At 41.8% G+C, this 16,715-nt stretch overlaps 1 protein-coding gene across 11 annotated transcripts in view; it reads right to left on the bottom strand.

Annotated features, from left to right (window-relative positions):
- Positions 1-16,715, bottom strand: part of ANKHD1 (ankyrin repeat and KH domain containing 1) — a 102,556-nt gene that overhangs the window by 54,171 nt on the left and 31,670 nt on the right. For all 11 annotated transcript variants that reach the window (XM_074552087.1, XM_074552083.1, XM_074552084.1 and 8 more), the window contains exons 3-10: positions 11,072-11,228; positions 8,959-9,106; positions 7,884-8,031; positions 6,539-6,772; positions 4,918-5,012; positions 2,240-2,477; positions 1,870-2,061; positions 324-433 (exon numbers count right to left, since the gene is read on the bottom strand). In XM_074552087.1, the coding sequence (XP_074408188.1) occupies positions 324-433; positions 1,870-2,061; positions 2,240-2,477; positions 4,918-5,012; positions 6,539-6,772; positions 7,884-8,031; positions 8,959-9,106; positions 11,072-11,228 (1,322 nt within the window). The remainder of the gene's footprint in view (positions 1-323; positions 434-1,869; positions 2,062-2,239; positions 2,478-4,917; positions 5,013-6,538; positions 6,773-7,883; positions 8,032-8,958; positions 9,107-11,071; positions 11,229-16,715) is intronic.

Below are 16,715 nucleotides of genomic sequence, written 5' to 3'. Positions count from 1 at the left end.
AAGACATTGCTTTGTTTGGGGTTTTGTGTAGCAGCTTGCACAAGTTAAGAGACTAAAAATGTTCAGAGACCAACACTGACATACAGAAGCAGGAGTTCCTACTACTAAAACATTTTCAATTCAGAGCAGATTACCCATAAGAACTTGTATTTTGTAGACCAAACAGAATATGCAGCTCCAATAAAAACTTGTTTCATCCCTCTTTACAGAGCCATATATGAATCACTATTCCTAAGCTCATCACTGTGCTCTCTAAGCACACAGGCTTGGCCTTACAGTTTGAAACCAAAGCACTTAGCCCACAAATGCAGGAGAAGCCTTACCAGATCAGCACCAGCCTGAAGCAGCACATCTGCCACATCTGTGTGTCCATTTTCACAGGCGTAGGTCAAAGCTGTATCTCCTGTTGCTGTAGTGGCATGAACATTGGCTCCTACAAACACAACAGGTTTTTCATATTGATGTGTCCTTATCAAGTATTTCACATCAGATAAACATAAAAATCTCTGACAGCAGCTACATCCTACTGAGCAACAGCCTCCACAGCCCAAGAGCACTGCTCTCATGGCACAAATTGCTCTCATAGTGAAAACACTCCAAGGAGAGGTGGTAAGGCTTGGAAAGAGCATGACTGACAATCCAAGCAGTTAAACTGATGTGCTTGCTTATTCTTACAGTCCCTCTACAGCAAGGATTTCAGTTGTTACATCAAGTAAAAGGGAACCCAGACAGTTTTGCAGACTGTCCATTTGACTCAGAGCTGTATGCCAAGGGAGACCAGACAAAATGCACATCACTGAAATAGTATAAATACAGCAAACCCATACACTTCAACAAATCTCCCTTCTTTCCTGCTCTTTAAAATCACTTGCTTTAAAACCCTTTTTTTGAAATAATTTGTCTAACTGCATATACACCACCTCTCTGAAAACTACACATCTCTTGATACATAACACATTATTCTTAGAAAAAAGAAATGCCAATGTGATTAGCCATTTTCTTATTTTTAAGGTGTGAGGTATAATTAGAGACTCCCTGATGCCAAAACAAGGCTCCTTAATCAACTTTCTACACTATCAGCAGTGAAGTGCAGGCAGTGAGTTCCAAGGGAGCTGGTGACAGGTGTCACATGCTGGTGTCCCTGCACCAAGTGGCACAGTTGTTACTGTCCCTCGATGAGCAGGGAGCTTCACTTTCTAAAATTACCAATCCAGCCAATTTTATGCTTATTCTTAGAGCATACAAATAAATCACTTTCCACAACAAGGAAGATATCCCAAATACAGCTCCTTTTTCTTTATTATTTTAAGCAGAATACTTTAGACTCTACCAAGTTTATAAACTGAAAGATGATCAGTGAAGCATCATTTTAGCCCAAACTCCAGCAAGATTTAATTTTTACTACTATGTAATGTAGCAGCAAAACTCATTCATCACAGAAATTCAGCACATTCCAGAATCTGTCTTGCACACTACTTCCCAGCACACCATTCCTAAAGAACTGGTTATTCAGGGAGACTGAATGCAGATAACCAGGCTTAGTCAAAGCTGGAGTAGCAAGCAAAGCCAAGCATTATCTGTATTAAAATTCTGTCCTAGATGCAGATAGCTGGAAACAGTGTTTCTAATGAATGTGGATGCTTTCTAGATATGGAACAGGATCACCTGCTCCAGGAGGCACTTTCCTCTGTGACCAGTATCAAGCAATACTGAGGTGCAACATGCTTTTTCCTTCTTGCTAAACTGTCAGAGGATACTGTTTCTTGTTAGAACACTGCCACTATCAAAAACCCAGGGATGTTCCAAATCATACAAAACACATCGAGTCCATAGTATCTGTGGGCTTAATCACTTGCTCTGAACACATACCTGCTGCCAGCAAGTATTTCACCAGTTCAAGATGACCCTCCTGAGCAGCTTCCATCAAAGGTGTTGAGCAACCAAGCTCTATATCAGCTCCTGCCTTAATAAGGAAGTCAGCAACTTCAGAGAAGCCTCCACAGCAGGCCAGGGTCAGGGCTGTTTCCTGCGTTTCCTCTGTCTGTGCGTTAATATTTGCCCCTGGGAAACAAAACATCCATTACTGACACTGGCTGAGGAGGTGAATGCTCATCACCCCCACAGCAGTTTGGGTGTTTGAGCTCTGCTCTGTGGGTACAGCACTATCAGAGCAGTGTGCACAGGACACCTGCTGGCCATGGATCACACGGTGTCCTTCTGAGCTTCCACAGGATCTCACCTTGTGCCAGCAGCAAGGCCACCATCTCTTCGTGGCCTTCCCGGGCAGCTTCCATCAGAGGGGTGTATCCCTCATCATTGACCTCCTCCAGGTTGGCTCCTCGCTCGATCAGAAGCGCTGCCAGCTCCACGTGGCCGCCACAGGCAGCCAGAGTGAGCGGGGACTCGAAGGAATCCGCGGGCATGTTCACCTGGGCACCGCTGTCCAACAGCAGCCGCGCCACCTCCACGTGCCCGTCCTGCAAGAAAGGACAGCCAGGAGTCACAGCTGGAGCCACTTCATGCTGTATTGCAACCACTATCACACCAGGCCTGAAAATGATCCTATAAAAACAGGGCTTTTTTATTTATCACTGTTTAATGGTAATACTTGGACCTAACCAACATTGAGGTTTCCACCTATATCTAGGTGGAACTTATATGTAAGTCTTATATCTAAGACTTATATCTAAGTCAGGTTTAAATGCATGAGGTAAAAAGAAACACCAACATACATCTAGCTCTATTTCTTGAGGGAAAAAGAATTATGACATAAGACTTAATCTGCAGCACAATCTTTGGGACACAACATACTAGAGATAGCAAACAGGTACCATAAGTAATAAACCCCCTCCATGATGAAACTTCAATCAACAGAAAAAAAAGATTTTCTTATTCTTTGTAGTAGAAGTTGATTCATGACTTCTACAAACAAAAAAATAAAAAAGCCTCAATTGGCAACTTCTAGACCCTGGGAATGATACCTGCAAGAGAAACTGAAGTGAGTAAGGATAAGGCAGGTAACAGGAGGAGAGAAGACTTGGAAAAACTCTTAAAGATGACTGAAAAATGCCCAGGGATGAAGTCATAGAATACGAGAATGAGGATTGCCAGAGCAGTCTGAGTCCTTACCAATCAAAGCACATAGATGTATCTGCCAACTTCTCAAGAAAGAACTGTTAAACCTCGCAGCTACTTGTAATAGAACAAGTACCTAAAATCTGCATTTGACCGAAGGTGTAGTTGGTGGAGAGCCACAACATCAGCAAAAGGGGAAAGCTTAAGCTGACCATGAAGCAGGTTGTAGGTAACCTGAGCTGGACAGCAATTAGGGGTGCACATTAAACACAGGCTGTTGTTCTCAGAGGTTGAGAAACCTAAAAGCCAACAGCCACCTCATTAGAGGCATTACCCCAAGTGTGGCACTGTCCTGACCAAAACAAACTCTGAGGCACTTACAAAAGAACTGGTGATCAGAGACCAGACATCTCAGCAACCTGTACCTGCTGCATTCCTTAGATGGAAAGAGATGGAGATTGGGAACAGTCACAACAATTTGGTGGAACAGCTCCCTTGTGCAAGGGTGCAGCTGAATGATAACAAAACACAAATTCCTTGTTATGGAGTTGGGACTTCAAAGGCTCATCTTCCTTTCTGCTGCTTTCAAATGTCAATACAGTCTATAATGTCAGAACACTCAGTCTGAAACACCTAAGAGTTGAAAATACACAGGCAAACCTGACAACTCTCCCCAAGTGAGCTGTTTCACAGCTTCCAAATTAAGCCAGTCCTTGGATTGTTTCACCAGGAAACCAAGAAAAAGCAAACAAAAAAAACCCAGCCTAAAGAGAACAGTGGGGCTGATGAACCTTTAGTCTGCAGTTGTGGTGCAATCTCCTTTAGGTGACAGCATGCACCCACTGTCCTTCTGAATTCCTTACTGGCACCAGGCTCTCCTCCAGGGAGGGCTATTCAAGGATCCAATTACCAGCTCACTGTGGAGGACTTGGCCACAGCTCCCCAGCTACACCCTGACCTTGCTCTCTTGCATCATCACCTCACAACTGCACTGAAAGAACACTTGATCCTCCAGCTCTCAGCACACTGGAGGAACACTGCAGCCTATCTTCCAAGGACTACAGGCTACTGGGAGAAAAATCTGTTTCCCTCTTTTTGCTGTGCTTCCTATGGAAACAAGGCCCCTGTTCTTTCTTCAAAGAAGTCCCCCAGATTGAAGAAGAGAGAAAAGGTCATCCAAGATCTACACAGAAATGCTTTGACACAATAGCACACTCTTTATCAAGATGATGCTCTTGGATAGGGAAGTTTTTCCTCAATGGCTGCATTGAAATTATGTGGACAGTTGCTAGAGAACTAAGAACTACATTATTTTTCAAAATAAAATGGTAGGTCAAAAGAAAAACCTCACAATCTCATTTACAGAAACCTAGAAGAGAGCAAGTCATCTCTCCATGCAAAACACTTCCGGCAGGGATGAACAGACAATTGTAATGCATGAATCATCCAGCTCAGGGCACTTTTGGAAGGCTCATTCCACGACACACTGAGAGACCTTATTTATAAAAACAGAGGTGGAAAACACACTAAAAAAAAAACCAAAACAAAACCCCAAACTAGTGATTTGTACTACATCACTGCACTGCAGCTTAGTCACCCTAAACTTCACACAGAGAGCATTTAAAACACCACATAATCCCCCCAAAAATTGGAGTATTTTTCCTTTGTGAGCAGTTAGACTGAGAAAGCTGGTGGGAGCTGCAGTAAGCACTTTTTTTACAATAACAACACACAAATTCACTTGCAGCCCCCAAACAGCTTGTTATCCAAGGCTCACTCTACTTTATCACCTCTGGCATTCCTCTCTCCCTGAGGAGGGAGCACACAAACAAAGGTATTTACCATGCAGGCCTCCATCAGCGCCGTGTGCATCTCATCAGTTTTGTGCTCTTGATCAGCTCCAGCTTCAAGCAAAAAACGAACCATATCTAAATGGCCTTCAAATGAAACAGATAAAATAAATAAGCATTCCACATCATCAACTTTTAGTAGTACAGACAATACATCTAATGAAATAATTCAGATTTTCACAGTTTGCTGTTAGAATCTTCACAAGTTACAATTGGCAAACATGGCTTTTTAAAGTACTCCTTAAAAAATACCAACGCAAATGAGTCAGCAGCCTTCAGAAAGCCTTTCCCAAAGATATTGCTCAGCTGTGAGATGGAGACAGATCTGTCTAATTCAAGTTTACACAAGAACTTTTCCTTGTGAATAAAAGCTGTGTTTATTCCCTACTGAACTGTACAGTGACAGATCATTTAAGAGTTCCTTCCACAGCAGCATACAACTGGGGGAATTATCTAATTATCTTTTAGGGATGGGTCCATGTAGGTCTGAACTGAACTTTAAGCTTTTTAATAACACTCACACATTTCTAAGAACTAAGACACACATTATATCATATTATCTGACATTATTTTTAAAAGCTTCTACTGAGCTTTACCAAAACTTGATTTAAACTCTATCACAGTTTCTGTCATTTTAGACATTGTCCCTTCTAAGTTTTTAGCCTCTGGATGAGCATTCTTCTCTGTGGGAAGACTTAGTCTTACATAAACTGACAAGAAAACAATCTTGTGAAAGACAATACAGGACATCTCTGTGATTCAAGGTTTTACATTCCATGACTCAATCAGGTTCTGGGTCGAAAGAAACAGGAATGACTCTCCAACACATTCAGGGGCACTATTACTGGCATTTGTCTGTAAGGAACTATCATATCCTGTAGGAAATCCATGACAAATCCAGATGCAAGTCCTCAGATGTTTATACATAGTATGTATCCTCAATCTCAACCACAGAGGCAAAGCCTAAAGACACCATGACAATAATCCACATCCTTCTTTTCTATTTGTAGAAAAACAATGGTTGGAAAGCAAACCATAGAAGCACAGTGGGTTACCACTGCACTGTTACTTTACATAGAAGCTTTAAATAGCAAAAGAAATTATGTCAAAAGTCCCTAAAAGTTCGTCACACTTAAGAATTCATAGCATTCTCCCAAATTGCACTGAAAAAAAAAAATATCCAGTAATAATGGAGGCATTGTCTCCTCATCAGATATTACAGAAACACACATTCCAACTTTGCATTTTCTGAAAAACCAACAGAGATGTTTTCAGTATTCACAGACAGTTGGTGAGGGAACTGGGAATTAAACTGGGAATGTGGTAGTGGGTAGGAGGAGAGAATGGTGCTGTGTCAAGGCACAAGTTTGGACACAGCCAGTTACAAGTTTTCATCTGCAACATGTCAAACATCTGTCCATCACATCTGGACACAAATACAGAATTAATGCCACTACACCACACAGAAACATTTAGTGACATTGAGTATAAAACTAAAATCCAGTTTTACAAAACTCTTAGGAAGACATTCAAAGTATTGCTGAAAGTTTCAGTCAGATAAATCCAAGCAAACAAATTTAAACCATTCTACAGAACAAGGCAAGAGACAATACCTTTATAGCATGCGAGTGTAAGTGCACTTTCTTTGAACTCGTTGGAGTGAGTGTTGATTCCTGCACCATATTCCAGCAATACTCTTGCAACCTCCACATGCCCTGCACTGGCTGCTTCCATCAGGGGGGTATGTCCATTCTCATTGTGGTCTTCTATGTTAGCACCAGCTTTCAGTAGCACCTTCACCACGTCCACAAAGCCCCCAGCACAGGCGTAGGTGAGAGCTGTGTTCCCTGCACAGGAGAGGTCGCATGAGAGCCCTTCCATCACCCACCCCAACAGGGAGGAGCTCAGTGTTTACAGCTCCAACAAACCCAAGGACATCACCAGCAGCAGCTTTTCACCTCACAGCAATGTTCCTCCAGCCCATCGTTCCAGGCTTGTTATAAAACCCAAAATGACTGTAACATGAAAGTTGATTTTTTTCAGTTTGACTGTTATGTTTTCTACTTTAGCACACAAAATTAGATCAAATAAACATGCACAAAAAGATCAATGAGTAATTGTTACTGTACAGCTGGGGGGTGATTTTTTGTTTTGTCTTTCTTTTTGTTTTTGCCTGAGATTGTATCATGTAATTCCTTGAAAATTTTCTACTGCTGGCTGAGAATAAATTTATAATTTAAAACTTTGGTACTGTAAGTGACAGACACTCACATATGGCTCATGTTTTAAATGCTACAGTCAATTTTAAGGTAACTTAGCTTAAAGTGGCTAAACAGAAAGATAGAAGAATATCTTATAGTTTGGACACATGACTTGGTTGAAAATTTGGACAAAGTTTAAATTCTATCTTAATAAACAGAATCCAACTGCAGGTTAATGCTGTCAGGAGGTCAGTTAAGCTGTGCTCAAGAACCAGCAATACAAAGTTTAAATTCTATCTTAATAACAGAATCCAACTGCAGGTTAATGCTGTCAGGAGGTCAGTTAAGCTGTGCTCAAGAACCAGCAATACAGAGAACATTCAATGCACTCAATTTTAACTCCTCTTTAGTAAAAAGGACAGACAGAAATAACTGGTGTTGATGGGATGTGTCCCATGGCCATCTTACTGGGTAATTTTGGATTATACCAATGAGAAAAGATAAACTTCATTTTTCTTGTTCTCTAACACCAGAGTGGTTTTTGCAGGAACAGTGTTTTCCATTAGAATTTTTATTAAAACCCATATTTAATAATGGCCAGTTCAAACTCCAAACCCATTCAGTGCAGATCTGGTCCACTCCTAACAGTTCCTGTCACGTTTTCTTGTGAATGAAAGTGTTAGACAAAAACACAGATGTTCAGAAGAGCTGAGTGCCTTCTGTGCCAGCCTTAGTAACTGTGCTGCTGCCCAGTTACCTGTGGAGGACTGTGCATTGACATCTGCACAATGGACGAGGAGGAGTTTAACAATATCCACGTAGCCTCCACTGGCAGCTGCCATCAAGGGAGTGATGTCCCCTTTATTCCCTCGGTCTTCAACGTTGGCGTGCATGGCTAGAAGCACCTGGGGAAAAAAATTACTGCAATGAGCAAATTGCAACACCAACCTTTTGGTTTTAGTGAGACTGGTTCCCCAGCCAGCTGCCACATCCCAGTGCCACCCCCAGGACCATGCACAGTTACTGCCTGCACTGGGTTCTGCTGCAGAAAATCTTGAATTTCTGCACTTGTTCATATTTAGGTTCCAGTGAAATATGGACATTTTCACAAGTCACAGGGCAATTTACTGACCAGAATGACAGCACAGAAAATATCACCTGCAATAATGACCAGGTCAAGCAAACAGGTGAGAAATTGTCTCCCTGCCCTGTGTTTTGGCATCAGCATGCATTTCTGAGAACTATCACCTAAACATTTCAAAGCAGCTGCCCTTAGATACAGAAGCAACATAGCTCAAAATTAACAGAAATTACTGCACTGTTGATATAAATGTGATACAGAAAAAGGATTGTGTGACTGAGACATGAGCTTTTAGAAGGTAACCAGTTGTAGTACTTGGGTTTGCTGCTATTTTAGATACTCTTGCTTGGCAGAACAGCTGGACAAATTTGATTTAGAAAAAGGATTGTGTGACTGAGACATGAGCTTTTAGAAGGTAACCAGTTGTAGCATTTGGGTTTACTGCTATTTTAGATACTCTTGCTTGGCAGAACAGCTGGACTGCATCTAGAACAATGCCAGAAAAGTCGATACATCACAAAACACAGGATTTATTCCTCAGATAAGTCCCTTCAACCTAAAGCATCTGTGACTGCATTTTCCATTACAGAAACCCAAACAATAACTAGAAACCCATAATAGCTGTATGCACTAATATTCTGTTGAAATAATAAAAAATTATAATAACCACAATAGCTAAAATGTTTACCTATCAAAAAAGCCCCTCAGACAATGCTTCACAAATGTTTAGTTCTAACTAACTGTTACTTACTTGTGCCAATTCATAATACCCTGCTGAGCAGGCCAAGCAAAGCAGACTCTCCCCCTCTTCAGTGTGTTCATTCACGCTCCGTCCCTCATCCAGCAGCTTGCGGACAGCGTTCACATCCCCATCGGAGCACGCCTCTGCCAAACTGCGACTGCAAAACAGGGACCAGTCAGCTCAAAACACACCTGCAACGCCTGGGCAGCTTTCCTAGGCAAGGAGGAAGCCTTTCAGTAAAGGCTCTGGGCTTCAGTGCTAAGCTTTACTTGAAAATACACCTTATATATATGTATTTTAAGTTGATCTATATACGTACACAATATTTCCACAGGTGAAATGGAGATAGGCACTTCCCATCAGTTGCTAACTTGTAATATGCTCTCATAGAGAGTAAATGCAGAGAGGAGTGCTCAAAGCTGGTTTTTGTGGTGTTTGCAAGACAGGAGCAAACCTCTCTGATGCTATTCCCCCTTCAGGGAATGCCAGAGACACAGAGGCTGTGACCATGACTAACTGCTGACTGCAGGTGCCAAGGCAAATTCCTACTGCAGACAAAGCCAAAAAGTCAGCAGCCAAGTATCACAGAGACCACTTATGTCAATACTCCCACCAGAAAAACTTCTGCAATTATGAGAGCAATCACCTACTCTCCTACAGCTAAGAGCTTGAACTTTCTTGAATAAGAACTCAGCTCTCTGGTACACAGAGCATCATGTTAGAAAGTAACATTTTTTGTACTTTCCTCTTATCCAGTGAAGTGAATAACCTGATGGGACAGTGGGTTTTTTTGTGGGTGGGTCTGTACATACTGTACATAAGACTGACGGTGGGTCAGTACATACAACTAACTGGATTTGAAATAAAATCCCATTCCATAGCTGGGGAACTAGGGATGGTCAGTACATACAATTAACTGAATTTGAAATAAAATTCCTTATTTGGGGAATCAGGGGTGCTCAGTACATACAATTACCTGAATTTGAAATAAAATCCTATCCATAGCTGGGGAACTAGGGGTGGTCAGTACATACAATTAACTGAATTTGAAATGAAATCCCATTCTGTAGTTGGGGAATGGGGTTGGTCAGTGCATACATAGAACTTGATTTGAAATAAAATTTCACAGTTGGAGAACTAGAGGTGGGCAGTACGTACAACTAACTGGATTTGAAATAAAATTCCTTATTTGGTGAACCAGGGGTGGTCAGTACATAAAATTAATTGAATTTGAAATAAAATCCCATTCTATAGCTGGGGAACAAGGGGTGGTCAGTACATTCAATTAACTGAATTTGAAAAAAAAAAATCCCATTCCATCCTTGGGGAACCAGGGGTGGTCGGTATGTAAAATTAAGTGAATTTGAAATAAAATCCTATTCCATAGTTGAGGAACTGGTGTTGGTCAGTATGTACAATTAACTGGATTTGAAATAAAACCCCATAGCTGGTGAACCAGGGGTGGTCAGTACATACAGGTAATTGCATCTGAAATAAAATCCCATAGTTGGAGAACCAGGGGTGATCAGTACATACAACGAACTGAATTTGAAATAAAATCCCATATTTGGGGAACCAGAGGTGGTCAGTATGTAAAATTAATTGATTTTTAAATAAAATCTCGTTCTGTAGTTGGGGAACCAGGGTGGTCAGTACATACAACTAACTGGATTTGAAATAAAATCGCATAGCTGGAGAACCAGGGGTGGTCAGTACATACAGGTAACTGCATCTGAAATAAAATCCCATAACTGGGGAACCAGGGGCAGTCAGTATGTACAATTAACTGGATTTGAAATAAAACCCCATAACTGGTGAACCAGGGGCGGTCAGTATGTACAATGAACTGGATTTGAAATAAAATCCCATAGTTGGAGAACCAGGGGTGATCAGTATGTACAACTAACTGGATCTGAAATAAAACCCCCCAGTTGGTGAACCAGGGGCAGTCAGTACATACAATTAAGTGAATTTGAAATAAAACCCCACAGCTGTAGAACCAGGGGTGATCAGTATGTACAATGAACTGGATTTGAAATAAAATCCCATAACTGGTGAACCAGGGGCAGTCAGTATGTACAATGATGGATTTAGCTGCCACAGCAGGGTGCCCAGCACGTACTTGTCCACCTGTCCGTTGTTGTGGTTGTTCTCGGCCCTCATGCGCGTCAGCGCGGCGGCCGCCTCGTCCAGCGCGCAGCTGACGGACGACGTCAGTCTCCGGAGAACCTCGGGATCTGCGAAGGCTTTGCCATCGGCAGTGGACAATTTACCAATTCCTTCCGTGCACCAGCGGGCATCAGTCGGGTTAGTATGAGAGTCACACAAAAGAAATGCAAAGACACTAGTTTAGAGTTCAGCCACATGCACTAGTAGTTAAAAATCATTTGCAAACATGCCAGATAATTAGCTACTTACAACTAAACTATCTGCTAACACTTGCCCAAGACCTGAATATTTAATTAACTATAATATAGCAGTAAAAACCCTACATCTTTCAATTGGCAGCTTTGTTACTTGTCCTGAAGTCTCAAGTCATACCTCTGAAGAACTTAAAAGAAGCTCAAAAACCATCATATTGGGGTATTAAGGATAAATCCAGGCATTGAAGCCCAAAACCAGAACTTTGGGAAACAGATATGATTTAATATTTTCTGAATGTGAAGAATTTTTCAACTTAAAACACTTATTATCCCTTTCCCACCCAAAGCAAAGCAGACTGAGTTCTAATATATATTATTTTTAAGAGTAGGAAAAACTGAAATGTTTATTAGTTTAAATTTCACCACTATTAGTTTAAATTTTTACCACTCTGAATGGCCCTGCTCTAGCTACATGAACAAAAGTTAGGAAATGAAATTTAAATTATTCTAAGTAAACTTGAAATTGATGCCTCTCCTTCACAGACATAACACAGCAGAAATGCTTAGATTCAAGGAACCTTTTTAATAGTTTCTTTTTTAATAACAGTTCCTTTGCTCAAGTTTTACTTCACACAGGTTTTACTCCTCATAGTTTAACATGTGGAAACAAACCCTGCTGTGTGGGCAGGGCTTGTATCTTCAGGTACAAATGCACAAACAGCACAAGCACCACCCGGCCACCCACAAAAAAACCCAAACATAAACCAATCAATTTCATGTGCTACAAAAAACAAATGATTATTGCTTTATATATCAGCCATGTTCACCAGTCATGAATCAGTAACTCTTCAATCCCTTAGCTGTTAAAAAGGGTCAAATTAGATAGAAACCTCTGGAAATAAGGCACCTCATCCCTCAGAAGATTTGCTATTTGGTATGTGCATCTCTCTGCAGGCTTGATTTACACCACAATGTAAATGTAAATGTTTGATTTCCCACAACCCAGCTTGGAATTATTACAGAATAAATCGTATTTTAAGTTTGAATTGTCTTCAGACAACGTATTTCCACAGTTTGAGAACATCCAATTTGCTTCTCAATAATGTCAGAATCAATACTTACCAAATCTCTCCACCCTAAATCTCTTTATGCCAGCACACACCAGGCACACTGTGACCTTTTCCTGAACAGCTGCAAGTGCTGGCTGGCAGCACTGAACATGATGGAGAATCCCTCTCCTGCCATTGAGACAGACAGACAGACAGACAGACACCTCCCCTGGGGTGCAGCTGATGGAAATGAGCAATGGAGGTTCAATGAGCTGCATTAGAGGCTTGTGCACCCCTTGCCTGGCTCCAACATCCCACATCTGGATCCCTTCAGCATTGTCAAGGGGCCACAAAAACCAATTCATAACTGATTGTCCACTCTGCAATGAAATCAGAAATCACACATCCAACTGTCTGGGTTGGAGGCCTGGCTAGTCCAGAGCAATCAGAGCACAAAAATGAGGAGCCATGGACTCTTGGAGGCCACTGGCCACATGACCCCTTCCACCTCCAAACTGTTGAGGCCACCACCCCTGTGGCCATTGTTGGTAAACATAGCAAAGTTAATAAACGAGCCTCAAATGCCACAGCTCATGCCTGATGTATCCATGTGAACTGGATTTGCTGGTGGTGTGAAGGGGTTGAAGTCCTGTCATCTTTGCAGGTGGGACAGTGACTGCAAAACTGGGTCAGGACATCCATTCAGTACCAAATACACCAAGAAAGTGGCAGTTTTTCCACAGCTCTGCTTCCCCAGTGGCTCCCAGAGTAACTGCTGAGATGTTTACATGAGCTATTTCTGGTGGCAGTGCTGGCTCTCGCTGCATTGCAGTGTACATAAAGCACTGCTGAAGGAAACACAAAGAATTGAGTCTTCACAACTCAGCACTGAGGCCTCATCTGGGACTGCTGCAACCAGAGCTGAACACCGTGGTAAACAACATGGAAAAGTACTCGAGAGAAACCCACAGGACCCCTGAGCAAAGGCTAAAAATGCACAGATTTAGCTTACAAGGAGCAACAAAACTGCAGCTTCCCTCCACTTTAAAAAGCTCTAATTGAAGGAGCTGTTAACAGCTCTGCTGTTGACAAAAGAAGTGGAAAATACAAAGTCCAGCCAAAAGAAACCAACCCAAAGAACTACCATCAAAACCCCACACAACCCACAACCCCACATGACCTGGCTATCTGCAACTGCACTGAATATCTCCATCATTTCAGCCCACCAAGGCAGTAGAACTGACAGGTTGCCTGGACAAGCAAGACCTAGACTTTTTAAAAATTTGTTGTGGCATTCATATCTGGGATTTCTGAAGACAGAAGTCACACCACAAATTCATAGAATTCACAGAATCACTGGGTTGGAAGAGACCTTAAAGATCATTGGGTCCAACCCATACTCCAGCTCCTCATCTAAACCATGGCACCAAGTGCCACATCCAGTCTTTTTTTAAACACCTCAAGATCTTCTGTGCCTGGTTCAGACAGACAAACTTGACCCACTACTCCCATTCCCAAGCATCTGTTTTCATGGATTTTAGCTGGTGGTCTCCTGGACGACTCAAAGCACACTTATAGCTCACTCCTGTTTTAGACTTTGTTCCAAAAAATGAGCAATAACCACATCAAGGCCTTTCAGAGGGTAAGTGCAAGGTGCCTTTTATTTACCTCACCAGCTAGAATTCAACCCAGGTGCCATCCCCAGCTCTTAATTTCAAATTTTTATATTGCTAAAACTAATCAACAGCCAGAGAAAGCACCAGAGCTGACAATTGTTTGGCTGGCTGGAGTCAAAGGGAGACAGATTACAAGAATTACCACTGCAGACACTCATTCATTCACCTCCCTTCTGCACATTATACTCAATAATTTAGTATATAATAACAATCTGAAGTTTTTATTTTGCTATGATTTAGGATGACTATGCCAGAATCTCAGTGCTGGAATGCTCATGTGTCTTTTAATCTCTAATTTACTTCACTTTGTGCCCAAACCCCTTGTTCTTGTGTCACTCTCACACACACAGGGACTCCAGCAGTCTGATTTACATGCAGGATCTTGGCCAAAATTCTTCTTGCTTCCTCCCATCCAACAAATACTGAAAGCATCCTCAGGACCATTCTACACACTCTTGCACAAGAGTGACCACAATTTCTCACATTATTACAGTCTCTAACATGTTACTGATCTGAAGGTCTGACATTCTGTACTTCCTGGAATATTACACACAGGCCATCCTTTCATGGAGTGATTTCTGTTGCAGGTTTAAATGAAAAGAGAATGTGGGACCTGTTGTTTTTTATTGAGAACAGTCCACAGTCATTAATTGTATGGAGAGGGTGATGCTTCTAATACAAGGTTACAGCTTAACACTAAAATGATGAAGAGTATGCTCTTAAGCAAGCCAAAAGGAAGTGCCTTCATCCAACATAAGCTGCCATGCAAAGACCAAAAAGGTGAACTCAAAAATAGCTTGGATAGAATCATTGCAAAGCCTGTGCCTTCTAACAGCCTAAGAACAGAGGCCCTGAAAGTCACTATTTAAGGATATTCCTGAACAATTCATAACTGGAAGAATAGAAAGTGGAGAGACTTTCACTTTCACTTGTGCTGTGATGTTCCTGCTTTACCCTCTGCAGGGCAAAGCCTGCACATCTTCAGATGAGAAATGCAGGCACATCTTCACATTTTCTGTGGTGGGCAGCTCTACCTGAGCACCTGCTGCTGGAGCCACGTGCCAGCTGCTCACAAGCCCCACAGGAACAAGGCCAGCAGCACTACCCGACAATGGAAAAGTCAATGACTGAACTCGGGGCCAGATGTTCCACACCTCAGTGCCATATGACTGAACTATTGAAATTAGCCTGGAGTTGATTACAAAGGTGTATTAGCACAAGGAACTCACCTTTCAAGGGAAAAGTTTGCTCATCAGATACACACCTACGCTCCTACATCCAACACTCCCATTTCCTTGTTGACTCTCACACTCATCGGGGTATTCCCACCTTGGAACTACCAAGTTTTGAGGTAACCTGAAATGAGCTGGTGACTTCTCAGTGTGACCTGAATTGAATTAGTCAGAGATACAGATATTGCCTCAAAAAGAAAAAAAGAAAGGAAACACCAAGAGGTTTGTGCCTTTGGAAAACACTGCTAAGTCCCTCATAGGACACAGCTGGTGTCAACATACACTTTGAACAACAAGGGAGACTGCTCCAAAAACATCAACATACCCAAGAGATCATGTCCAAAAATGCTCACAAAGCCCTGCAGAGTCAGTGGAGATTGTGTGCTTCCCTTCTCAGTTCCAGCACTCTGCATGTTCTAACACACACTGGAGGACATTCACCTGTAACATGTCCAATTTATGCCCTCATGCCCATCCCAAAGTCTAACTCAGCTTCAGTTCATACAGAATCAGCTGGGAGTCCTTAAGGGCTTACATAGCCCAAAGACACATTGTGATGGAAATGTGGACAGCTTTAGAAGGTCCAAAGAAGCACAAAATGAGAATCATGGCCCAGAAATGTGTCTCTTATCTTTTTACCAGTATGTCAGCAATCTGCTCTAATCAGTCTGGTGTACAAGCAGCCTCTCAAACGAGGTAAAGAGGGTTCCAGGAAGGAGAGGGGGGAAGAACTTTGGTTTAGGTTCTTTACTGAGGTTTAGGTTCTTTACTCCTCAATTCAGAGGCATTGAGAAGTTCTAGACTGCCCAAAGCCTGGTGCCAACAAGCAGTGACCCCACCAGAACAGTCTCAACTCCAGCACAGCACCCAGCTGCTACAAGAAGGCAGCAAGCAGAACTGAACACACACATTGCCTGTGTGAATAACAAAAATGTGCACTTGGCTCCTCTCTGATGATATCTAGACATCTTCCCAATCACAAATTTCATATTAGATCAGTTCCAGAGCCAGTAAACCAAAGAAAAGCATCCCCCATTTGCTTGTGAAGAGCAGTCCAAAGCAAAGCAAACCTGAAGGTACAGTCATTTGCAAGTTTCACTGCATTAAGATACCTAATTTGCAGCATCAGAATGAGGGACATAAATATATTTACAATTTTTTGAATATATTTTAATATTTACATGTAGCTTATTGTATGCTGATTGCTCAGGCTAAAGTCCTCGAGGCAAAAGCCACATATTGAGTAGTGCTCTTCAGGTAAAGAAATTAGAAAATACTAATAATTCATTCTAGTGCACTCATCTTCTAAAATTCATATGCTTTAAAAACTTTCATATGAAGTGTTGTTAAAAAAAACTAATTCAAAAAACCAAAAACTCAGCTAAAGAACATAAAAATTACAAGGAAAGTCTACTTGTAAGGAAAATGCAAGAGTACAGCTTGAGC

Source organism: Zonotrichia albicollis, chromosome 15, assembly GCF_047830755.1.
Source record: "Zonotrichia albicollis isolate bZonAlb1 chromosome 15, bZonAlb1.hap1, whole genome shotgun sequence".
NCBI classification, from domain to species: Eukaryota; Metazoa; Chordata; class Aves; order Passeriformes; family Passerellidae; genus Zonotrichia; species Zonotrichia albicollis.
Note: the sequence above shows the minus strand (reverse complement) of the source record. Positions and strands in the feature narration are given on the sequence as shown.